Below are 25,138 nucleotides of genomic sequence, written 5' to 3'. Positions count from 1 at the left end.
TAGCAATAAAGAAAGAGGAATTATTTAAAAATAGGAATTCTGGAGTTGGAAAGTTCAATGACCAAAATGAAAAAGTCATTGGAAGGGGCTATGGTGCAGCGGGTTAAAGCCCTGGTCTCACATGGGCACTGGTTCTAGTCCCAGCTGCTCCACTTCCAATCCAGCTCTCTGCTGTGGCCTGGGAAAGCAGTGGAAGATGGCCCACATCAGAGACCTGGAAGAAGCTCCTGGCTCCTGGCTTTGGTTCAGGCCAGCTCCAGCCGTTACAGCCATTCGGGGAGTGAACCAGTGGATGGAAAACTTCTCTCTCTCTCTGCCTCTGCCTCTCTGTAACTCTGCCTTCAAATGAATAAATAAACCTTGAAGAAAAAAAAAAACCTGCAACCACATACTCTCCAGAGTGACACATCCTCCGTCTAAACTAAAAGTCTTTGTTTCAGGTCAAAAAACTTTACCTCACAAGAAACAAGCAGACTATCACAACAGCTGAGACTTTAGAAGCCGCGGGTCATGTGTTTTTCTTACCTTCAACATCCAGCAGCGGCTGCTGGCTGACGTTCACTTTGTTCACGTCACTGTCAAACATTCCAATCAGAGAGGTCTTTAAAATTGCCAGCAAGAGCTTCTCCTCCTGCAGTAAAATCTGTCTTTTATCTGGAGTCACGTTGATGTCCACACATTCTAAGTCAAAAAACAGAACACTCCAGGTTTAAACTCACCTTTAACAAGGGAAATCTCCCCATTCACTTACAGTTTCACCAAGAGCACTACTGAACACGTGATGGTATCTGGATTAACATTCAAAAACTGTAAAATTAGCTTTTTCAGACAAGGAAAGGAGCAATTTTTGAAAGACGACATGCAAAGATGTGAAGGTGTAAACTGTAAGATGAAGGGAGAACACATGAAGATGAGTAACATGAGAAGAATACAAGCTAAGATGTTTCATCACTCCTGAATTTAGCATAAAAATTAGACGTACTACATTGTTGGCAGATGTGCAAACTGTTGCATATCCAGAAGGCAACACAGCAAGAGCCTTCAGATGTCCACAATCACTGACTCAGTATTTTACATCTGCATATTTTTCTTAAGGAAATAATTGAAGATATATGGGGTTACTTCAAAGAGTCATGGCTAAACAGAATGAAAAGACTATTTTTGTGCAAAAATGTTTTTGAAATCTACACATAACTTTCTCAAAAAACTCCTTTTCCATGAATATTTTGAAGAGCCCGTACAGGCACCTATTTCTAAATTTCTTTTTGGGGGGCCAGCATTGTGGCGAGTTTGTGATGCCCATGTGCCATATCGGAACACTGCCAGTTCAAGTCCCAGCTTCTCAACTTCTGATACAGCTTCCTGCTCACCCACCTAGGTGGCCAGAAGACAGCCCAAACCCCAGGCCCCGGCCATCCACGTGGGAGATTAGGATGCAGCTCCTGGCTGCTGGCTTCGGCCTTGTCCAGCCCTCACTCTTGCAGCCATTTGGGGAGTGAACCAGCAGATGAAAGCTCTGTCACTCTGCTCTTCAAGTAAATAAATAAACAATTCTTTAAAACGTTTTCCTTCCTAACTTTTTTTTATAATTTTATTTTCATTTTACTTGAAAGACAGAAAAAGAAAGACAAAGAAGGATCTTCCATCCAATGGCTCATTCCCCACAAGCCTGCAACAGCCAGGGTCGGCCTTGTCAAAGTCAGGAGCCCAGAACTCCAGCAGGTCTCCCATGGGGGCGGGAACCGAGGTACCTGAGCCATCACCTGCTGCCTTCCAAGGAGCATTAACAGGAAGCCAGACTGGAAGCAGAGAAGCCAGGACTCTAACCAGCACGCCGATACCAGATGTCTGCACTGCAAGAACCAGCTGAACCTAATGTGCCACAGCGCCAGCCCCAGGGCAAATATTTTATCTTTCTCCTTTGGTTGAAATTTTAATAAATAAATAAATCCTATTTTCCTAAGAATACAAAGAACATAATTTTAATTAGAAAACAGGAAAGGCTACATGAAACAAAATCACATCACCCTATGACCCGTCGTACCAGAGCTCTGTAATTCCAAACGAGGAGGAGGGCGCCAGTTGTAGTGCTGCCTCAGCGGCACTCACCTGAATCGACAGAAATGTTCAGAACGACAAACGGGTGCTGGTGCCGATTATACATGTGGTAGACCTCGTTCACGAGCCTGGAGACCTGCACGCAAACAATGGTCAGGGAGAAATGCACGTTCCCTGCACACACGTTCTCACAACACGGATCAGCCGCCGAGGGGACACACCTCTCAGCACTCTATCAAGATCTGACATGCAATCAACACGCAGTGTAAAATCTGTTACATTCTAACATGCCGAAGGAGACTTCAAAACGGTTCCTGGAAGGGGCCGGCGCTGTGACGTGGCAGGTTAAGCCGCTGCCTGAAATGCAGGCGACCCTTATCAGAACCCCAGTTCACGTCCCGGCTGCTTCACTTCCGATCCAGCTCCCTGCTAATGCGCATCCAGGGAAGGCAGCAGATGGCCCAAGTGCTTGGGCCCCTAGCAGCCATGCGGGGGATCTGAATGGAGTTCCCGATTCCTGGCTTTGGCCTGGCCCTGACTTGGCTGTTGTGGTCATTTGGGGAGTGAACGAGAGGTTCAAAGATGTCTGTCTCTCCCACTCTGTTCTTTCAAATAAATAAATCTTTTTTTAAAAAATTTTTTTCATGGAAAATTTGTATTAAAAAAAAGAAAATTATTGATTTAATTGAAAAGCAGAGTTACCAAGAAAGAGGGAGAGACAGACAGAGATCTTCCATCCGCTGGCTCACTCCCCAAATGGCCCCAACTGCCAGGGCTGGGCCTGGCTGCAGCCAGTAGTCAGAAGCTTCTTCCGGACCTCCCACGTGGATGCAGGGCCCAGGGACTTGAACCACGCTCTGCTGCTTTCCCGGCGCATCAGCAGGGAGCTGGATTGGAAACAGAGCAGCCCAGATTCAACCGGGGCCCACAGAGGATGCTGCTGTCACAGAGGCTTAACTGGCTATGCCACAACGTTGGCCCTGAAAACGTGTACTCTTATTGCCATTTTTTCACAAACTCTGAAGCCCCCTCAAGTGTGTGTCTGTGTGTGTGCGTGAAACTGTCTCATAATCAAGATGATAAAAACAAGGGATTTCCAAAAAGTTCAAGGAAAATATGCACTATGAAAAAAGTATGCACAGACTTCAAAAATATTTTGCACCAAAATATTTTAGTTCCATTTTTCCATGAACTTCTGTGAAGTAGCTTTATGTATCCATCACCCAAGAAGTTTCCTCAGGCTCTCAAAGGAATCTTTTTGACCATCAACTCCTAAAACTCAATCTTTTTCCAAACTAAATATACTCTTGAAAAAATTTTTTTAAAATGCAAGTGTATTTTAATTGTTCATAAAGCAAATCTACATAGAAATATATATTTAAAAAAAATTTTTTTGACAGGCAGAGTGGACAGTGAGAGAGACAGAGAGAAAGGTCTTCCTTTGCCGTTGGTTCACCTTCCAATGGCCGCTGCGGCTGGCACACCGCACTGATCCGAAGCCAGGAACCAGGTGCTTCTCCTGGTCTCCCACGCGGGTGCAGGGCCCAAGCACCTGGGCCATCCTCCACTGTACTCCCAGGCCACAGCAGAGAGCTGGCCTGGAAGAGGGGCAACCGGGACAGAATCCGGCGCCCTGACCGGGACTAGAACCTGGTGTGCTGGCGCTGCAAGTGGAGGATTAGCCTAGTGAGCCGCGGTGCCGGCCGAAATATATATTTATATGATTTTGCAGCAAGGTGATTATATGGCATTAGAAACAAACCATTAAGATCCCATTAATGGGGCCAGCACTGCGGCACAGCGGGTTAACGCCCGGGCCTGAAGTGCTGGCATCCCATATGGGCGCCGGTTGGAGAGCCGGCTGTTCCTCTTCCAATCCAGCTCTCTGCTATGGCCTGGGAAAGCAGTAGGAGATGGCCCAAGTCCTTGAGTCCCTGCATTGGCGTGGGAGACCTGGAAGAAGCTCCTGGCTCCTGTCTTCAGATTGGCGAAGCTCCGGCCATTGCAGCCAACTGGGGAGTGAACCAGCAGATGGAAAACTTCTCTTTCTCTCTCTCTCTGCCTCTCCTCTTTTTCTCTCTCTGCCTCTCCTCTCTCTCTCTCTGCCTCTCCTCTCTTTGTGTAACTCTTTCAAGCAAATAAATAAATCTTTAAAAAAAAAAAAAAGCTCACATGCAAAATGTTTAAAAAAAAGATCCCATTAGTTACAATCAGGGTTAAAAAATTTAGAAGCTGGGGCCAGAGCTATGGCACAGTGGGTTAAAGCCCTGGCCTGAAGCACAGGCATCCCATATGGGCACCGGGTTCTAGTCCTGGCTGCTCCACTTCTGATCCAGCTCTCTGCTATGGCCTGGGAAAGCAGTAGGAGATGGCCCAAGTCCTTGGGCCCCTGCACCGACGTGGGAGACCCAGAAGAAGCTCCTGGCTCCTGGCTTCGGATTGGCGCAGCTCTGACCGTGGCAGCCATCTGGGAAGTGAATCAGCAGATGGAGGACCTCTCTCTCTGTCTCTGCCTCTCCCTGTAACTTGAAACTCTCTCTTTCAAATAAATAAAATAAATCTTAAAATAAAAAAAAATCAGAAGCTGAGCCACATCTGGCGGACACCAAGTACTGTTTATTTAAAGTGTCATCAGGAAACAGAAATACTACTGAGGTCAATGTCGCTGAAGATGCAAAGTCACAACCAAACCCCTAAAAATCCCTGCAACCTATGAAGAAAAAACCGTGCAACCCTGAAATCCAGACAGAGCCTTCAGGTCTGAAGCAGAGACCAGCAGGAGGAGAAAACACAGAATCGATTGTGTGTGGTCAGTGTACAGGAACACGCTAGATGAGCTCATGTGCTACAGTGTTTAGTTCCTTCAAACAGACACAGCTCTCATGATAACAGACTGGCAATGGGCATGTGTTTATGTATCTACGCATATATATGCACGCATGTGTACTATGTATACACACAACACACAACTGAACCAACTGCACAGAACTTTTTAAGTGCCTAAAATAACATCCTTTTTTCTATTACTTACTTATTGGAGATAGAGAGACAGACAGATCTTCCATATGCTCATTCACTTCCCACAACAGTCACAGTTTGGGCAGGCGAAAGCCAGAGCCCATAACCTATCTGGGTCTCCCACTTGGGGCGTTATCCACTACCTCCCCAGGCGCATCAGCAGGGAGCTGGATCAGAAGCGGAGCAGGCGCACTGGAACCAGTGCTCCCTCCTGAAACGTCACTGCTGCCAAGGGCAGTTTAGCCCAGTGCATCACAAAAGGAACATTCTTGCAGGGACCAGCGCTGTCACACAGAGGTAAAGTCACAAACTGTGATACCCATCCCATATGGGCCTGGGAAAGCAGCAAAAGATGTTTCAAGTACTTAGGGCCCTAACACCCACTTGCAAAGCCAATGGAGTTGCAGGATCCTGGCTTCAGCCCCAGCTGCTGCAGCCATCTGGGGAGTGAACCAGCAGATAGAAGGTATCTCTGTCTTCTTCCCCACTCTTCTCTAACTCTGCCTTTCAAATAAATAAATAGCCATGTTTCTTGGTAAGGGACCCAAGTTCAACATAAATTGCTTGTACGAGAAAAAGATCATTAATAAAGAAAACAAAAAGTTAAAGGCATACAGTTAAAACACACACATTAAATCTTCTAAGCTACGTAAATACCTTTGCTGGGTCACAAGGCCGCCGATTGATGAAGAAAAACTGTCTGTCGGTTGAACTCCTTCCAACACCATGGGTGCACTGTGAGATGAAACCTGAAATACTGTTCAGATTTAACTCAGTGAGGGCAGGGCTCCAGAGTGAACGCTTAAGTGAAATAAACACAGGACCCCTTGGTGGCGTGTCCAGGCACTCCTGTGTACACCTGGTGCTCGCCCCACTAGAGAAACGCATCCTAGGCCTCTGGAATATTCTAAAGCTCCCGCAGTCTCCAAAACCGGCCCAGGCGATGCAGTGGGCTCACAACCCACTTGCCTCAACTCCCCCGTCTCCTTCCCTGGGAAGCCCTGGGCCTCCACGTGAGGAGTGGGTCTCACTCCAAGCAATCTCAGCAGCTTTGTAGCTGTCCCCACAGATTTGTCTCCAGACCCTTCCGTGGGCAGTCAGGGTCCGGCCCACGTCCCTCTGCCTTTGCAGTCTGCACCCAGTGGGCAAACTCCGTCCACTGAGGCGTCCGAACGCTGCTGCTCCTGGGTGACACGCACCCCAGGGACGTGCGCACTTCCCAGCAGGGATCTTCCCGTCCGGGGAGCATCTGCTTTTCTCCTTCTTCTTTTGAAGATTCATTTATTTGAAAAGCAGAGTTACACACAGGAAGACGGAGAGACAGAGAGGGAGAGTCTTCCACCTGCGGCTCCTCCCCAGACGGCTGCAACGGCTCGGCTGGGGCCTGCTTTCCTTACACTACAATCACGCTGGACTGCCTTCACCAGATCCCCAAGGCCCAACTCACACACAAAAATGTAAACGTTAGCCGGGGGGCCGGCTCTGTGGCCCAGTGGGTTAATGCCCTGGCCTGAAGTGCCAGCATCCCATATGGGCGCCGGTTTGAGACCCGGCTGCTCCACTTCCGATCCAGCTCTCTGCTATGGCCTAGGAAAGCAGTAGAAGATGGCCCAAGTCCTTGGACCCCTGAACTGCGTGGGAGACCCGGAAGAAGCTCCTGGCTCCTGGCTTCAGATTGGTGCAGCTCTGACTGTTGCGGCCAACTGGGGAGTGAACCATCAGATGGAAGACCTCTCTCTCTCTGCCTCTCCTCTCTCTGTGTAACTCTGACCTTCAAATAAATCGTTTAAAAAAAAAAAAAAACTAGCCGGGCCGGCATTGCGGCACAGCAGGTTAAGCCGCCGTCTGCAGTGCCAGCATCCCATATGAGCACCGGATAGTGTCGACTGCTCTACTTCTCCGCTAGCTCTCTGCCAATGCACCTGGTGGAAGCTGGCCCAGTTCCTTGGGCCCCTGCACCCACAGGGGAGACCTAGGGGAGGCTCCCAGTTCCCGGCTTCGGATCGGCCCAGCTCCGGCTATGGCAGCCATTTGGGGAGTGAACCTGCGGAGGGAAGACCTCTCTCTCTCTCTGCCTCTGCTTCTTTGTAACTCTGCCTTTGAAATAAATAAATAAATAAATCTTTAAAAAAAAAAAAAAAAACTACATGGCTTAAAAATCACTATCTTTTGGGGGAAAAATCCTCTCAGAAAAACTGTTCGAGCAGTTTTCTGGCAGTGACGGAACTTACTAGAAGAGATTGTGCAGCGCTTCCGAGCAGCTCAGACCGTACTCTTCACAGACAGAGTCGCTGGGGGGCAGCTGAACAAAGGGGATGAGGCTCTGCAGCTGGGAGGGAACAAAGCGCACGGTCAGGTTCCTGACAAAGACAGGGCGGACGGACCTCGGCCAGCACAGGCGGGGCTTCTGCGGATAAGCTCAGAGAATCTCCTCGCTGGAAAGGGGAGACACACCGGCACTCTTGCTTATTTCCGCGCCACGCACTGCCCAGGAGAGGCTAAGGGAGGAGCACAGGAGGCAGCGGTTCATTCTCTGCAAGGGTGAACTGCAAACCTTCAGCTCTCACTGCTTCTTTGTGACAGGCACTTCAGGACGTCACTCTGGATTCTAACGGTAAGGACCATGGATCTGCAACTATCATGGGGCAAGAAAACGCCTTTGAGGAGCCCAGCATCACTACCTGCTTCTGCCCAAACACACATCCGATGTTTTCCTTTATGCTGGAGCTCCCACTTGTGCACACCACAGGCTGGCGCTTGCCTTGTCCGAGCTGGTTGGTGCAACTCACACGGATGCCCGTTGAAATGATACAGTAAGCATGCAAGACCTGGACCATTTTGGCATACTCCTGTTTGAAAACACAAACATAAGTTCCCACGTTACTTTAACCACAGCTCAAGCTACAACATCCAGTTCTGTACCCATCACAATGAGGGGAAGCAGAACCCACACGACCATCTACGGAGAGGCCTCTCCCGGGCCAGATCCTGGCACCGTCCACTGCTGTACAAAGCAAACAGGGGCTGACATTGTGGCGCGGCAGGTTAAGCCATAGCCTGCAAAGCCTGTATCCCATATAGGCGCTTGTTCAAGACCCACCTCCTTCACTTCTCATCCAGCTTTCTGCTGTGGCCTGGGAAAGCAGCAGAGGATGGCCCAACTTCTTGGGCCCCAAACCCATGTGGGAGATCCGGAAGAAACCCCTGGCTCCTGGCTTCAGCCTTGCCCAGTCTAGCTGTTGCAGCCATTTGGGGAATGAACCAGTGGATGGAAAACTCCTCTCTCTCCCTCTCCATCTCTGTCTTTCCTTCTCTCTCAGTAACTCTGTCTTTCAAAATAAATAAAGTCTTTAAAAAAATATTCCTTTGTTCTTATAACTCTGCCTCTAGAAATGCATCTTTCAAGAAAGACTGGCTGGGGCTGGCACTGTGACATGGTGGGTAAAGCCACCGCCTGCACTGCCAGCATCCCGTATGGGCATCAGTTCAAGTCCTGACTGCTCCACTTCCGATCCAGCTCTCTGCTCTGGCCTGGGAAAGCAGTGGAAGATGGCCCAAGTCCTTGGGCCCCTGCACCCGTGTGGGAGCAGAAGAAGCTCCTGACTGCTGGCTTTGGATCCACACAGCTCCAGCCGCTGCGGCCATATGGGGAGTGAACCATCAGATGGAAGACCTCCTTTCCCTCCCTCTCTCTATCTCTCTCTGCCTCTCCTCTCTCTGTGTAACTCTGCCTTTCAAATAAATCTTAAAAAAAAAAAAAAAAAGACTGGCAGAAGCAGAAGCTTAGGAAGATGTACTACAACAATGCTCACGGAAACCAGCTTTATCTGTGAAAAGTCCAAAACAACATAGGGGCCGGCACTGTGGCACTGTGGCTCCTGAGGCATTGCCGCCTGCAGTGCCAGCATCCCATCTGGGCGCAAGCTTGAGTTCTGGCTGCTCTGTTTGCAATCCAGCTCTCTGCTGTGGCCTGGGAAAGCAGTGGGAGATGGCCCAGGTCCTTGGGCCCCCACACCCACAGGGGAGACCTGGAAGAGGCTCCTGGCTCCTGGCTTTGGCCTGGCCCACCCCTGGCCGTTTAGGGGGCGAACCAGATGTAAGATCTCACTCTCTCTCTTGTTCTCTCTGTAACTCTGACTTTCAAATGGTTGGATAAATCTTAAAAAAAAAAAAATCAACAAGAAGCTACTTTATGATGGGATGGCAAATCCACATCATGGTGGAGTGATAAATAATAAGGTGTACTTCCAAAGAAGACAGTTACAATATACTAAGTCAGTTATACAACATACGCATGATTTTTATTATCTTTAAAAATCTAAACGTATATAAAAATTGCAGAAATACATTATGTGGATATTTCAAAATGTTTGTGGAAAATAGAATTAATGATGCAAAATATTTTTCAAATATTTTGAAACAGAGTCTTCAAAAAGTTCACAGAAAATGTGTTTTATGAAGAAACTGAAGTGGGTGTTGAGATGCAGGTCAAGCCACTCCTGATGACACCTACTTCCAGGTCAGAGTACCTGAGTTTGAGTCCCGGTTCCATTCCCAATTCCAGCTTCCTGCTCATGTGTCCGAGAGGGAGTAGATGAAGGCTCAAGTATCTGAGTACCTGCCACCCACTTGGGAAAGCTGGATGGAGATCTTGGCGCCTTGCTTCAGCCTGGCCAGCCCTGGTGTTGTCACCATTTTGGGAGTGAGCCAGCAGACAGCAGATCGATCGATCGATTGCTCTCTCTCTCTCTGTTTCTATCTCTGACACTCTGCCTTTCAAACAAAAATAAATAGGTAAATCTAAAAAAAAAAACAAAAAAACAAAAAAAAACATGTATTTGAATTCAAAATCCTTCTGTAGCAAAACAAACTTCTAAGGGCAGGCATTTGGGATAGAGTTAGTACACCCTGTCCCTTATCAGGGTGCCCGGCTTTGAAGCAGGACTCTGTTCCTGGTTCCAGCTTCCTGCTAATCCAGACCATGGGAGGCATCAGGTGATGGTTCAACTAGTTGGGTCCCTGCCACCCACAGAGGAGACCTGGATTACTGAGTTTTGGCTCCTAGCTTCAGCCTGGCCCAGGTCCCTACCATTGCAAGCTTCCAGGAAATGAACCCTGTCTGTCTCTGCCTTTCATATAAGTAAAATTGATTCTTTTAATTTTTTTAAAGATATATTTATTTGAAAGTCAGAGTTACACAGAGAGAGGAGAGGCAGAGAGAGAGAGGTCTTCCATCCGATGGTTCACTCCCTAATTGGTCGCAAAGGCCAGAGCTGCACTAATCTGAAGCCAGAAGCCAGGAGCCAGGAGCCAGGAGCTTCTTCCAGGTCTCCCACGTGGGTGCAGGGGCCCAAGGACTTGGGCCATCTTCTATCGCTTTCCCAGGCCATAGCAGAGAGCTGGATCAGAAGAGGAGCAGCCGGGACTAGAACCAGCGCCCATATGGGATGCCGGCGCTTCAGGCCAGAGTGTTAACCCACTGTGCCACTCAATTCTTTTAATTTTAAACTTATCTTCCAATGCCATTTTTCCACTAACTTTTTGAAGTTCCTTCCTACACACTGAAAGTAAGGGCTGGCGCTATGATGCAGTGGGTTAACGCCTCAACCTGCAGTGCCAGCATCTCACATGGGCGCCTGTTTGTGTACTGGCTGCTCCACTTCCGATCCAGCTCCCTGCTAATGTGCCTGGGAAAGCAACAGAGGATGGCCCAAGTACTTGGGCCCCTGCATTCATGTGGGAGACCCAGAAGCCCCTGGCTTCACATTGGCTCAGCTCCAGCTGTTGCAGCCATTTGGGGAGTGAACCAGTGGATGGAAGATCTCTCCCTCTCTCTCCCTCCCTCGGTAATTCATCTTTCAAATAAACAAATCTTAAAAAAAAAAAAAAAAAAAAAAAAACAAGGGAAAGAAAGAAAACAAAACAAAACATGGGGCCAGCGTGTGGTGCAGTGGGTCAAGCCGCTCACTGCAACACAGGCATCCCATGTGGACACCAGCTCATGCCCAGCTGCTCTGCTTACAATTCAGGTCCCTGCAGAGGTGCCTGGGAGAGCAGTGGAAGACGGCCCATGTCCTTGAGCCCCAGCACCCATGTGGGAGAAACACAAGAAGCTGCTGGCTCTGGCCTGGCCCAGCCTCGGCCATTGCGGCCATTTGAGGAGTGAACCAGTAGATGGAAGACCTCTCTCTCTCTCTGTAGCTCTGCTTTTCAAATAAATATCTTTAAAAATAAAAATAAATAAATAAAAAGATAGTAAAAGAACAGAAACCAGACTCTGGGGGTAGTGTAGACAATTTCAACTTTCAACCTCACCCAGCTACAGATGATTTTTGCACACAACACTATTCGCTTTCATTATACTGATTTGTTTATCTTGAAAAATGTCCCAATACTTACAAACACACGAAATTAACTGCTAATAACAGTCATCTCTGACAATGCAAGCTCTTCATACCTATATTTTTGTGAGGCTAGTTTTTACAATAAAAAGTAAAAATAGACATTTTCTTCATTTTTATAAACTTGATAGTTAAAATTAACATAAATTGCTTTACAAGTAAAGAAAGTTTTTAGTTGTGTTTGTTTAAGTAACTTCTTGGATTCTGAAAAGTAAATGTCCATGTATGAGAAACATACACAAACACAAAACACAGGAGCCAGCGCTGTGGCACAGCAGGTTAAAGCCCCAGCCTGCAGCACCGGTATCCTATATGGGTGCCCGTTTGAGTCCCGGCTGCTCCTCTTCCGATCCAGCTTCCTGCTGGTGTGTACCCTGGGAGGTAGTGGGCAACACCCCTGCCCTCCACGAGGGAGACGGAAGCTGTCTTTCTGCCCCTCAGATAAACATGTTTTTCCAAAAATTCTTTAAAAAAAGACAAAATTTAAAACTGTTACTCATGACAGGACCCACTTCCCACGGCAGAATGTCTAACCACCATGTGCTGATCCTTTTCAGGAAAAGGGTTAAGCCTCTGAAGAGAAGCCGCGAAGAGCTTTGCAGACACTTAAGGAAGGAATCAACCGACAGTAAGTGTCTTCGGGAAACCTCGCCCTCGCACCCGACGTGATCAACACCCCAAAACCGGCGAGAGCTCACCGCACCTTCTTGATGTTCCTCTGGAACTCCTTGTGGCGCACAGGCAGCGGGTAAAACAACTGCTGCACGCTGACCGTGGTCCCTCTGGGGCGCGGGCAGGGTGTTTTCTGGAGGATTTTCCCGCTGTGATCAAACACCAGCCGGGTGCCGACCTTGGCAGACGAGTGGCAGGTGGAGATGGTCACGTCACTGCGAGAGAACGCCAGGCACGGCGCGCTCAGTTAGGCACAAGCACTGAGCGCCAATCACCGTCCCCATCCTCCTGTCTCCCAGCTCTCCGAAAAAGCAGAGGGCGCCTCTGACACAATCAAGAGGGTTCAAATGGGCGAGAAGACATCGCAAAACCTAAGGGGGAAACTTAAAGGCAGACGGTACTGTACACGCTTTGATAAAAACTTTGATTTCCTTTTTTAGGTCGAACTGTAAAGCAGTAAAAGACCTCAAAATTAAATTATGCAAAATAAAGATACCTTGGTTTTGTTTCTATTGTTCTAACAAAACTTTTAGAAGTGATCCAAAAGATGCTGTAACTCAAACATACCCGCACAAAAATTCAGAATCTGTACTATAAATAAGTTCACTGGTTAAGCTTTTCCTAAAAATTGAAAATAAATCAAGACCAATAGTCCCCGTAATGGCTTATCTGTTACTTTAAAACTAAGAAACTGCTGCTTTAATAAGGGTGATAATTGATTTTTTTGTGATAATTTATTTTTACAATATTGTTTACCTCATTTATTTTTGCTCTCATTTTAAGACTCAAAACAGAACTCAAAACTGGAAGTTGATGCATTCAGATAAAAAAAGTAGACACGATAGTCATTCTAACCATACTTGCACATTTCCGGGCATTTTTAACAAGGGGTCAATGGATAAAAACATTGCATCACCTCAGTGCACACAGTGAGCTCAGAGCTTCCCCCCGAAAGCCAAAAGTTGCAACCTGGGTTAGGTCGGCAAAGTCTTGGATCTTAGAAGTATGGTGTTTCAGAGCTGCAAGAGAGTGGAGAGGAAAGCCCAGACGTCTCAGGCGGCACGGCGAAGGGCGCACGCAACGCCCGTCTGGCACCGGCTTTTACACACTGCGCTTGTGTCCAAGACAGTGACCCAAGATCCCGGGACACCTGGCCCAGGGACGTCCGGACCCGCTAGCGTTAGAAACGGTTCACTTACTTAAGCCTTCGAAGTTTCCTTCTTCCACCCCACATCCGTTGTCTGAAACTTCAATGAGGTCCACCCCGTAGTCTTTCAGTCTTAGATCTAAAGAGTTCAACACGTTTACCTCTCAGAGGCTGACCAAGCAGGAAAGCTTCTATAGCGACGTCACCTGTCAGGTGTAACGTGAACGACAGTCCACGACGGCACTTTTCTTTACACGTCCTGTTGTCCCTGTGCATAGCTCATTTCTCAAAGTACTTTTTGGCTTTCTAGCTAGTCCAGGTTAAAGAGGTTATTTTTAATTCATCTTCTGAAAGGAATAATTTTAACAGCATCAGCTTCCCGGATCTTATCTTACTAGATTGATAACCTCGGAAAAAAAAAATCCCTTGTGTCTTAATTCCATTTGTACAGTGAAGATAACAGTTCCCATCTCACAAAGTTACTCTGCAGAGAGAATGAGAGAGGCCACGTGCAAACCCTGGCACAACACCTACTTGGCACAGTAAGAACACAAGGAAAGTGAACTGCTGGGGGCCGTTTCTCCCTGTGGTTAAGTGGCTGCTGGGGGCTCCCACACCCCACGTCCGTGGACCCAGCTGGAGTCCTGGCTACTCTGCTTCCAAACCAGCGTCCTGCTGATGTCCACCAAGGAAGCAGCAAACGATGGCTCAAGTACCTGGGTCCTCGCCACCCACTTGGGAGACCCCAGATGGAGTGCCAGGCTCCTGGCTTTGGCCTGGCCCAGCCCTGGCTGTTGCAGGCATGTAGGGAGGGAACCAGCAGTTGAAGATCTCTGTGTCTCCCTGCCTTTCACATAAAAAATGAAAATAATAATAAAAAAAATTTTTTAAATGAACTGCTACTATTACTATTACTACCTAAGACCCTGGCACATAACAGGTGCTAACTTTAAAGTAATAATTTACTGGTACACCACGGATGGTTCTACTGCAGTGACAAAGGTTTCTTGAATAAAATCGCATCAACTATTTCTTGCGGCTTAAAACTCCGACACTTACCGATGTTCGTGGCACCAGCGTCCACGCTGTTTTCTACCAACTCCTTCACCGCGGTGCTAAGGCTCAGGACCACCTGCCCGGAACAAATCTGATGGACTGACTTCCGATCAATGGGCCTGATGGCCTTGGCGGGGTCTGTGCTGCAGAGACCAGCCACAAGCACTCGGTTACGCGTTTTCACCCGCAGCCAGGCCCGGGACGCGATTCGTCTGTTAACAGGGGTCCAACCTGTCCGTTTATTATGGGAACATGCCTGTGCACTACATACGCATAATATAATCCTTTACCAACCCTGTCAAAAACACCTCTGAACAGACGCTGCCAATGCAGTAGACATCCAAGTTCAACAACGCATGAATCTACATGGGAGAGCGGCACACTGTATGCCGCGACCCTGAGATCCTCTTCTCCTGAAGCAACTCGCGAGTTGGAAAAACAAGAGTGTGAGTGGGGAACACAGCGCGCATCCCCAGAACCGTCCCAGAAGCCGCGTACCACCGGAACCACCGAGGCCCTGCTAGTGCCACTCACCGGGAAGCCCCCTGGCGCAGCAGCGTCCCCGGAGGCCCCAGCTTTGCTCCATTCTCCCCCCACGCCCACCCAGCTTCCGCCCTGCCACCAGGTATTTCCAATATCACGGACCCGGCCAAATCATCTTTCTGCTGGAAGGCTGACCAGGGGCCGGTGCTGTGGGTAAAGCCGCCGCCTGCAGTGCCAGCATTCCATATGGGCGCCAGTTCGAGTCCTGGCTGCTCCACTTCCGATCCAGCTCTCTGCTGTGGCCTGGCAAAGCAGTAGAAGATGGCCCAAGTCCTTGGGCCCCTGCATCGGCATGGGAGACCCGGAACCAGCTCTTGGCTCCTGGCTTTGGATCAGCTCAGCTCCGGCTGTTCCAGCCATTTGGGGAGTGAAGCAGCAGATGGAAGACCTCTCTCTCTCTCTCCCTGCTTCTGCTTTTCAAATAAAAAAAAAAAATTATGAAAAATAAAAGCTGACCAGCACCGCAGTACCAGCCTCGGTGGGCTCTGACCTGCCTGCCGCCTTGGTTCACCCACCCAGAGAGACCCCAGTGGGTGGGCAGGCCCCTGGACGGCCCACACTGCTCCAGCTCCTGCCTTCAGGAATGGCTAGTGCCCAGCTTGGCCGACAAGCGGCCTGGATCCCACGGGGAGAAATCTCCAGGTGCGTCCCCAGCACCTAACACACGGCGGCCCCCAGCCTCCCGACTCTCCGTCCTGAACCGGCAAGGCGATCTTGCGGGGGGGGGGGGGGGGGGAGCGGCACCTCTGGCCCCGGGCCCGCCAGGGGCGAGGGGTGAGCGTCTCGGGGAGGGGGAGCTGCCGGGGTGTGAGGCTGGGGGGGGGAGCTGCCGGGGTGTGAGGCTGGGGGGGGGAGCTGCCGGGGTGTGAGGCTGCGGGGGGGGGAGCTGCCGGGGTGTGAGGCTGCGGGGGGGGGGCTGTCGGGGTGTGAGGCTGTGGGGGGGGCTGCCGGGGTGTGAGGCTGCGGGGGGGGGGCTGCCGGGGTGTGAGGCTGCGGGGGGGGGAGCTGCCGGGGTGTGAGGCTGCGGGGGGGGGGGAGCTGCCGGGGTGTGAGGCTGCGGGTGGGGGAGCTGCCGGGGTGTGAGGCTGGGGTGCGGGGAGACGGACGGGTCTGACGCCGGATGCGGCGCCTCATGACCCCTGGCGTGGCTGCGGCTGACCAGCCAGAAATCGCACGCGAAACAGACACGCGCCACAAAACAAAGCAGCGCCGCGGCCGTGGACGGCGTGCGGGGTGCCTGGAGGCTCGCCCCCCTCCAAACGAATCTCAGTTCTGAGAGAGAGAGAGAGAGAGAGAGAGAGAGAGAGAGAGAGAGAACGCGCAGAGAAAAGGGAATTAACTCGGAGTCTCCGCGCCACCGGCTCGCCACGCGCGCGCCTCAGTCACTGCCGCCTCCTCTCCCGGGCGCCGGAACGCCGCGGTCCACAGAGGAGGCGCCCGCGAGGCGGAGACCGCAGCCCGCACTCACCCCGAGCCTCCGGCCGGCTCCATGACCGCGGAAGGCGACAGCGCGAGCGCCCGTCCCGCAAGGCCCCCAGGGAACCCCGCGTCCCGGCCGCCCATTGGCCGCGCTTGACACTGAGTCCCGCCCCTTCCGGGCGGGGCAGCGACCGCTTCCCACATCCCTTCCTCGCGGATTGGCTGAGTCAAAGGTCGGGTCCGTGACGTGACCACAACCCAGGCCAATTAGAGGGCGCGGACTGCTTTTTTTTTTCCTTTCCCTCGAACGCCGGCTACGGGGTCAGCTGGGCGGTGGCCGCAGTGTGTCGCGGCCTCGGACTGGGTGTCGGAGCGATCGTGTTCCTCCCCTGCCGCCAACCTTCCCTCCTTTTGGTTCTCGCGATGCCGATGTACCAGGTAAAGCCCTACCACGGGGGCGGCGCACCTCTCCGCGTGGAGCTGCCCACCTGCATGTACCGGCTCCCTAACGTGCACGGCAGGACCGGCGGCGGCGGCGGCCCCGCGCCGGACGTGGGCCACGTGCAGGTAGGAGTGTGCCGGAGCGGGGGGGGGGGCACGCGCAGTGCGCAGGCGCCGCGGCCGGGCAGTGCCCATCCCCCCACCCCGCCCATGCGCAGGCGCCGCGGCCACCGAGGCCTGGGGTCCCCACCCCACATCTGCCCACGCTGACCTCCTGAGCTGCCAGAGCTGCGTCCATGCCTTAGCTGTGCCCTGGTGCTCTGTCTCGGCAACCCAGTGTGCACCCCGAATGGAGGGCTGGGTTGGAGCCCAGTGTCCCCCACCCGCAGCCGCGGGCAGTCGCTCTGCTGGCCAGGTTGGCGGTGGCCCGCTCCCCCTGCTGCTGCCGCTCGGGGACCCCGGGGGCATGCTGCGGCGTCCACGTGCTCAGGCTGCGGGATGCCGCTGGCCCCCATTCTGTGCTGGGTCAGTTCGTTTTCCACAGTGGTTCTGCGGGTTCGGGGTCTCGGCAGGCAGCACGCGTGTTAGAATCGCTCTGGTCTGCACCCTCGGCGAAGCTGGGGCGTCTGACGTCGCCTCAGCGTGCACCTTGCAGGCTTCTGGATTGTGGGCTGCAGCTAGGCGTCCCGGGGTCCCCGCAGGAGGTCGGTCAGCCCGTTCCGAGGCTGGACAAGGAACCAGATGGATTGGGGTGGCCTGTCCCCCCCCCCCCCGCCCCGCGCCGTGTCATCTTTCACTTGGTTTTCCTGATTTTCTGCCTGGGTTGTGGGGGGAGACGGTGCAGTTGGTCGATAGCGGCCGTCTGGGCACAGAGCGAGGAGAAACAGCAGATGTGTGGTTCAGCGGCTCCTGGGGCTGCTGACCGACCGCCGTGGACACGGGTGGACACGGCACAGCCCCACGGAACCTAAAGCAACACAGCCCATTCAAGGCCAAGCTTTTGTTTTAACTCTGGGCTTTGATCTGTGAACTTGTCTGAGAAGATACACGGCCTCCCTCCTCCAGCGAGTGACCACCACGTGGACAGAGGAGAAATCGGGCAGCTCCAAGACAGGCGAGGGCATGGAAAGCGCACAGGGAGGGCAGGAGCCGGGGCAGGCCCATCCCACGGGGCCAGTGTCGGTCCCAGGTACACTGCACTTCTGGTCACGCTCCTGAGAGGCTCCTGGCTTCAGCCTGGCCCAGTCCTGGCTCCTGGGGGTTTTGGGGAGAGAACCAACAGACAGATGCTCTCTCTCTCTCTCCCTTTCTCTGTCACTCTGCCGTTTAGATTAACAAATAAATCTTCAGGGGCCGGAGCTGTGGTGTAGCAGGTAAAGCCACCACCTGCAGTGCCAGCATCCCATATGGGTGCTGGTGGGAGTCCCAGCTGCTCCCCTTCCGGTCCATCTCCCTGCTAACGTGCCTGGGAGAGCAGCAGAAGATGGCTCAAGTCCTCAGGCCCCTGCCTCCAAGTGGGAGGTCTCCTGGCTTTGGATCAGCCCAGCTCCAGCTATTGTGACCATTTGGGGAGTGAACCAGCAGAGAGAAGACCTTTTTCTCTGCCTCTCTGTAACTGCCTTTCAAATAAATCTTTAAAAATAAATAAACCTTGGGGCCAGCACTGTGGCATAGCAGGTAAAGCTGCTGCCTGTAGTGCTGGCATCCCATACAGGTTCCAGTTGAATCCCGGCTACTTCACTTCTGATCCAGCTCTCTGCTATGGCCTGGGAAAGCAGAAGATGGCCCAGCCGGCGCCATGGTACGGTAGGTTAATCCTCTGCCTACAGTGCTGGCATCCCATATGGGCACTAGTTCTAGTCCTGGCTGATCCTCTTCCAATCCAGCTCTCTGCTGTGTCCTGGGAAAGCAGTAGAAGGCCCAAGTCCTTGGGCCCCTGCACCCACATGGGAGACCGGGAAGAAGCACCTGGCTCCTGGCTTTGGATGGGCGCAGTGCCGGCTGTTGCGGCCGTTTGGGGAGTGAACCAACGGAGGGAAGACCTATCTCTCTGTCTCTCCCTCTGGCTGTAACTCTACCTCTCAAATAAGTAAATAAAATCTTAAAAAAAAAAGAGAGAGAAGAAGATGGACCAAGTCTTTGGGCCCCTGCACCCACATGGGAGACCTGGAAGAAGCTCCTGGCTTCAGATCGACACAGCTCCGGCCGTCGCAGCCAGTTGGCGAGTGAACCAGCAGATGGAAGCCCTCTCTCTCGGTCTCTCTCTCTCCTCTCTGTGTGTAACTCTGAACACAGGGATGTGCACATGTGGACTTCCAGGCAGCGCCAGTCACTTACTGGGAGGCCAGAACTCTCCTTCATTCCACCCAGTTAGAGAGAGAATCTTCTCTCTAACTCTGGCTGCAGTGGCTGGACTGGACCAGGTCGAAGCCAGGAACTTCATCCAGGTCTCCAAACAGATGCAAAGACCCAAGCACTTTTTGGGCCATTTTCTGCTGCTTTCCCAGGCACATTAGTAGAGAGATGGATCAGAAGTGGAGCAGCCGGAACTCGAACCAGTACCCATATGGGATACTGGCATCGCAGGCACTGGCCTAACCCACTGTGTCACAATGCCAGCCCAAGGTTTAACATTTAAAAAAAATTTTTTTTATTTACTTATTTGAAAGGCAGAGTGAGGAAAAGAGAGAAAAAAAGATCTTCCCTCTGCTGGTTCACTCCCCAAATGCCTACGACTACCAGGGCTGGGCCAGGAGCCAGGACCTCCAACTGGATCTCCCACGTGGGCGGCAGGGACTCAAGTGCTAGAGCCGTGACCATCTGGCTTCCAGGCACGTTAGCAGGAAGCTGGATGAGAGGAGAAGTAGCCAGGACTTGAACGAGGCACTCCAGTCCAGGATACAGCGTCCCAAGCTGTGGCTCAACCTGCTGCACCACAACTGCCGCCCCCAGATTTCACTTTTCACCCAAGAGTCTAGGCAGTTAGAAGGGGGGGGGTGCTGGCAAGGTCCAAGTTGGTTTGGGTTTTTGTTTGTTTTTAAATGTCTCTGGCTGGCATCTGAAGGGATAGATTCAAGTGGACTGGAGAGGGTGTGAAGTGACCGGCTAGGAAAGAGGCCAGGGGGGAATGGTCCAGCCCTGGGCGGGGGCAGTGGAGGTGTCCCCAGTGCCTCAGGAGGGGCCAGGTCTGGGAATACCAGACTCGCCCACGCACGGACAGGAGCAGGTGTGCCGGCACCCTGCCGTATCACGAGTACCTCTGTAATAAACTCAGGGTCACTGCCACACTCTGTAGACTTTAAAAAAAAAAAAAAGATTTATTTATTTATTTGAAAGAGTTACACAGAGAGAGAAGGAGAGACAGAGAGGTTTTCCATCCGCTGGTTCACTCCCGCAGTGAGAGCTGCGCCAATCTGAAACCGGGAGCTTCTTCCAGGTCTCCCACGTGGGTGCAGGGCCCAAGGACTTGGGCCATCTTCTGCTGCTTTCCCAGGTGCATCAGCAGGGAGCCCAGCCGGTGCCCATACGGGATGCCAGGCTTCTCCACGGCACCAGCCTTCTCGTTCCTGCGTTCGAGAGTGTGGAGCTGGAGGCGGCTCCTGGGCAAGCACTGCGGGCTCTCTCTGCGCCTCAGAGGCTACACCGGGCAGCGGGCCTGGGCGCTCACAGCCTCAGGGAGCAGAGGATGCCCGCGGTCCCTGCTCATGAGATCAGGCGTCTGGCCAGTCGGGAAGTCCTAGGCTCTGGGGCGAGCGCCAGTGCTGCCTGGGAGATGACCTGGGGAGTCTTTGGCCCGTGAACTTCGCGCTTCCCTGTGTGTGTGGATCACTGTGACCTCCCAGCACTCCTCCCACCACCACGCCGCCAGCTGCGTCTGCTCTCTGCAAATGCAGAACAGCGATCTCTCCCTCTGGCGGCCGTCTCAGCTCCAGGGCAGCCATGTCGCGTTTCCCACCTGCTCTACAGCACACGCGGGTCAGCCCACAGGGACCTGCTGCGCCTGGGCGCTGATGCTGCTCTCTTAAGGCTGGGGCCTGATTCGTCCGCAGGAGGAGTCTGACCCTTCCCTGCGAGCCCTGGAGTCGCGCCAGGACGATATCTTACAGCGTTTGTACGAGCTGAAAGCCGCGGTTGACGGCCTCTCCAAGCTCATCCAGACACCGGACGCAGACCTGGACGTGACCAACATCATCCAGGCCGACGAGCCCACGGCTCTGACGGCCACCGCGCTGGACCTGAACTCGGTGCTGGGAAAGGTCAGTGCCCTTGGGAAGCCGGGGAGCATCCGTGTGTGCTGGGTGGTCATCCGTGCCCGGCACGCCCATGATGAAAGCCGCGGTTTTCTAGTGCCCAGGGGGGAGCAGGGAACATGCTTTCTCTTAAGTGACTGTGCCTTGCACACAGCAGGTTCCTGAGGTGGGTGAAGCCCCAGCACACTCTGCAACCCCTCCTTGACTTCTCAGACCACACGGACTAGAGCAGGGAGGATCCCACCCCATCCCACCTCCGTGGGCAGGGGAGGGAGTCGGCCTCCGAGCCACCTTCTCCCTGGCAGCCCCGCCTCTTCCAGTCACAGGTCCCCCAGAGCCTTGGCTCTCAGAGCCTTGGCCGGCCAGGCACACAAACCCCAGTGCCTTTCCTTTTGAAGCGCACTGCTGAAAGCCAGCCAGTCTCGTATTTCAGACTTCTGCTTGAATTCATTATTGTAAAAGCCGGTTGCATCAGCCAGCCTTTATGACAGTAGCTCACTGGTTGAGCCAACTTGGGCAGCAGTCTGATAGGCAAAGATAGAATGTGTTACAAAGCGCTGTCTGTGTAACGATGCAGAGGGTTGACCCCTGGAAGCCGCCCTGGTCGCTCCTCGGGAGTTGGCCATCAGAGGGGTCTACGTAAGTGGGAGCAGTGTGGGACGTCTCTGACCCAGGGCTCCGTTCTGGCAACCTCAGTACCTCTGCGTTGGTGTATTCCTTCAGCTGCTCGCTGGAGCCCTGCCCGGGCACCCAGGAAGCTGGAATGGAGTGGGTGAGTCTGACACGCACAGCGCTGAGGGTGCTGGGCAGGCCGCTTGGGTCCCGCGGTGCTCGGGGTGAATTTGGATCCCCAGATAACGCAGTGCACTCTGGGGCACTGTGGAGCTCTTGGCACAGACTGGTGGATGGAAAGCCAAGCGCGCCAGCCTTGATTGTGTGCGTGAGGTGCATTCCTTAATAGTGAAGGGAAGGAAGAGAGAGTCTCATTTACAGGGCCTTTAAGTTTGCGCACAAGGGATGACACCTCACATCTTAGAACCTCCCAGGTCTCCTCAGCCGGCTTTGTGCAGCCGGAGTCCCCTTCCCGGGGCTCGGCACTGAAGCGTCTGCACGGGCACAAGGTGGCGTGGAAGCCGCATCTGGTCAGGTGGTCACCCATGATGCCAGGTGGCTGGCTGGGGTACCCCATGTGTGATTTCCTCCTAAACTTTGCTTTGCCTCAGAGGTAGAGGGGACAGATTACAGGGTCAGTCCTCCCTTATGAGTAATTTGGCCGTGAGGCTGTCAATATGTGGGGTGCTGGTGGTGAGGGGCTGAGGGGGTGGGGCTGTCCAGCTCCTCTCCCAGCTGTTCTTAGGGAGCTCACTTCTCACCTCCCTGGGATCCAGTGGGCTCAGCTCTGAGGTGGGGATCGAGTTAGTGCCTTCCTCAGAGCCAAGCACTCAGTCAGGCCCACCTGGTCCGTTACCTGCTGCGCTGGTCTCCCCCAGAGTCCAGTACTTGGTCAGGTCCCTGATGGGGCTCTTAGACGGCACCTGGTCTGTTACCTGCTGTACTGGTCTCTCCCAGAGTCCATCACTGTCAGGTCCCTGCTGGGGCTCTTAGCCCACACCTGGTCTGTTACCTGCCGCGCTGGTCTCTCCCAGAGTCCAGTACTTGGTCAGGTCCCTGCTGGGGCTCTTAGCCCACTCCTGGTCTGTTACCTGCTGTACTGGTCTCTCCCAGAGTCCATCACTGTCAGGTCCCTGCTGGGGCTCTTAGCCCACTCCTGGTCTGTTACCTGCTGTACTGGTCTCTCCCAGAGTCCATCACTGTCAGGTCCCTGCTGGGGCTCTTAGCCCACACCCGGTCTGTTACCTGCCGCACTGGTCTCTCCCAGAGTCCATCACTGTCAGGTCCCTGCTGGGGCTCTTGGGCCACTCCTGGTCTGTTACCTGCCGCGCTGGTCTCTCCCAGAGTCCATCACTGTCAGGTCCCTGCTGGGGCTCTTAGCCCACACCTGGTCTGTTACCTGCCGCGCTGGTCTCTCCCAGAGTCCAGTACTTGGTCAGGTCCTTGCTGTGGCTCTTAGACCACTCCTGGTCTGTTACCTGCCACACTGGTCTCTCCCAGGACTACGGGGCACTGAAAGACATCGTGATCAACGCAAACCCGGCCTCGCCACCCCTCTCCCTGCTGGTGCTGCACAGGCTGCTCTGTGACCACTACAAGGTCCTGTCCACCGTCCACACGCATTCTTCAGTCAGAAACGTGCCTGAAAACCTTCTCAAGTGCTTTGGAGAACAGACCAGAAAGCAGCCCCGCCACGAACACCAGCTGGGCTTCACTTTGATCTGGAAGAATGGTAAGTGGGGAGAACCGGGCAGCACCTGCAGGCTCACCGAAGTTCACAGCACCCTGAACCCCTGTGCACGAGGGGCCGCGGCTCCGGTTCCAGCTGCTCCATGTGAGTACCGGAGTTCCTGCCACCCACGTGGCAGACCCAGATGGAGTTCCTGCTCCTGGCATCAGCCTGGCCCAGGCCCAGTTGTGGCTGTCAGGGGAATGAAGTCGGCAGAGGGAAGACCTGTCATCCTGCCTTTTAAATAAATTAAAAAAAAAAATGTTTTAAAAATGCATGCATATCAAAGCTTCTTTGTAAGGTTAACATTTTTTTAAATTATTTTACTTTTTTCACTTGATTTGAAGGGCAGAGATCCTCCACCTGCTGCTGGTTCGCCCACCCCCCCAAGATGAGAACAGCTGGCCGGGTGGAAGCCAGGAGCTTGCACGTGGGTGGCAGGAACTTAACTCCGTGAGCCGTCACCTGCTGGATCCCACGGTGCACATCAGCAGGAAGCTGGATTGGAAGTAGAGTAGCCAGGACTCCAACCAGGCACACCCATGTGGGACACAGGCATCCCCCGTGGCAACTTGAGCCACTGTGCCAAACGCACACTGCCGACTCACCTTCTAATCCATTTCTCCATGGGCTTTCTGAAGAACCCTTGTGTGTCCATGACAAGACATGCATGGTGGTTTGGGTGCAGTTCTGGGGGGTTCTGCTTTGGTGCGATGAAGTCCTGTCCACGCTGGCAGAGCAGGGGCGCAGCAGCTGCCCCAGGCATGCGGCCTCACATTCTAAAACCTACATGACAGGGACCTGAGGTTACCTTTCATAGGGCCCTCGAAGGATGATGGGATTTCACTCACTCATTCTCCCACTGGCACAGGCCTCTCCTGGGCAGTGAGCTAATGTCCATCCAGTGATAGCTTCCTGCCCCCGGTGCCACGTAAGGAGAGCAGGCACTAGGGCGGAGTCCCCAGCCTGGGAGGTGGGACTCCTGGTCTCCAGTGCCCCTTCCCAGCTCCTGCAGCAACAGGGGTTGGGGCAGGTGTCTACTGAGGTCCTCTGTGGCTTGAAAATACATCAGGAGCCGGAAGGGGCTGCTTGGGTTACTTTTTTGGCTTACGGTTAATATTTAAAACCTCTTGAATGTTTGGGGAGACATGAAAAGTGTGACACCCTCCCAAAATACTTTGCCTTGTCACCAGTTCTATTAGTGACTTCCTCTGCCCGCACCAGGCAGGTCCTTCCCCGGGCTGCCGGTCTGGCTGACGGCACCGCATGCGTGTGTTTTTCTTTCCAGTGCCGAAGACTCAGATGAAGTTCAGCGTGCAGACGATGTGCCCCATCGAAGGAGAAGGGAACATCGCACGCTTCCTGTTCTCCCTGTTTGGCCAGAAGCACGATGCTGTCAACCTAACCCTCATAGACAGCTGGGTGGACATCGCCACTTTCCAGCTCAAAGAGGGAAGCAGTAAGGAGAAGGCGGCTGTGTTCCGGGCCATGAACTCTGCTCTGGGGAAGAGCCCGTGGCTCGTGGGGAGCGAACTCAGCGTGGCGGACGTGGTGCTGTGGGCCGTGCTCCGGCAGAGTGGAGGCTGCAGCGCGGCGCCGGCCAACGTGCAGAGGTGGATGAGCTCCTGTGACAACCTGGCCCCTTTCAGCACGGCCCTCAAGCTCCTGAAGTGAACCTCCCTGACCAGTTTCAACGATGGTTTACATTCTGAGAATGGTGGTGTTTCACGCCTGTTATCAATAAAGGGACTTGATTGAACTAGAACCTGTTGTTTTATTTATGCCAGTTGCC

The 25,138-nt window shown here is 53.1% G+C and overlaps 2 protein-coding genes across 15 annotated transcripts in view; one reads left to right on the top strand and one right to left on the bottom strand.

Moving 5' to 3' along the window:
• PMS2 (PMS1 homolog 2, mismatch repair system component) overlaps positions 1-16,503 on the bottom strand; it is a 31,113-nt gene extending 14,610 nt beyond the window's left edge. For 2 of the 13 annotated variants that reach the window (XR_007916485.3, XM_051838970.3), the window contains exons 1-10: positions 16,364-16,503; positions 14,356-14,495; positions 13,349-13,435; positions 13,066-13,168; positions 12,181-12,364; positions 7,758-7,925; positions 7,308-7,405; positions 5,734-5,833; positions 2,110-2,194; positions 526-681 (exon numbers count right to left, since the gene is read on the bottom strand). Coding sequence is in view for 12 of the 13 variants with exons in the window: in XM_051838970.3 (XP_051694930.3) it covers positions 526-681; positions 2,110-2,194; positions 5,734-5,833; positions 7,308-7,405; positions 7,758-7,925; positions 12,181-12,364; positions 13,066-13,168; positions 13,349-13,435; positions 14,356-14,495; positions 16,364-16,458 (1,216 nt within the window). In the remaining variant the exon portion in view is untranslated. Of the gene's footprint in view, positions 1-525; positions 682-2,109; positions 2,195-5,460; positions 5,576-5,733; positions 5,834-7,307; positions 7,406-7,757; positions 7,926-9,605; positions 9,846-12,180; positions 12,365-13,065; positions 13,169-13,348; positions 13,503-14,355; positions 14,496-14,997; positions 15,306-16,363 lie in introns of those variants that run through there. The other 11 variants (XM_089320911.1, XM_089320910.1, XM_070064385.2 and 8 more) reach the window with 11 other exon arrangements.
• Positions 16,504-16,638: 135 nt separating this feature from the next.
• Positions 16,639-25,111, top strand: AIMP2 (aminoacyl tRNA synthetase complex interacting multifunctional protein 2). Of its 2 annotated transcripts, none has more exons than XM_002723070.6 (4): positions 16,639-16,752; positions 20,805-21,011; positions 23,118-23,349; positions 24,635-25,111. In XM_002723070.6, exons 1-4 carry the CDS (start codon positions 16,738-16,740, stop codon positions 25,018-25,020), a joined length of 840 nt encoding a protein of 279 aa, XP_002723116.3. In that variant the 5' UTR covers positions 16,639-16,737; the 3' UTR covers positions 25,021-25,111. The 2 variants fall into 2 exon arrangements, with proteins under 2 accessions (XP_002723116.3, XP_002723115.4); XM_002723069.6 differs by having other exon boundaries at positions 16,639-16,881.
• Positions 25,112-25,138: the final 27 nt, after the last annotated feature.

This window comes from Oryctolagus cuniculus, chromosome 19, assembly GCF_051225735.1.
Source record: "Oryctolagus cuniculus isolate XC-2025 breed Fujian yellow rabbit chromosome 19, ASM5122573v1, whole genome shotgun sequence".
NCBI lineage: Eukaryota > Metazoa > Chordata > Mammalia > Lagomorpha > Leporidae > Oryctolagus > Oryctolagus cuniculus.
This window is presented reverse-complemented; position numbering and strand designations above follow the sequence as displayed.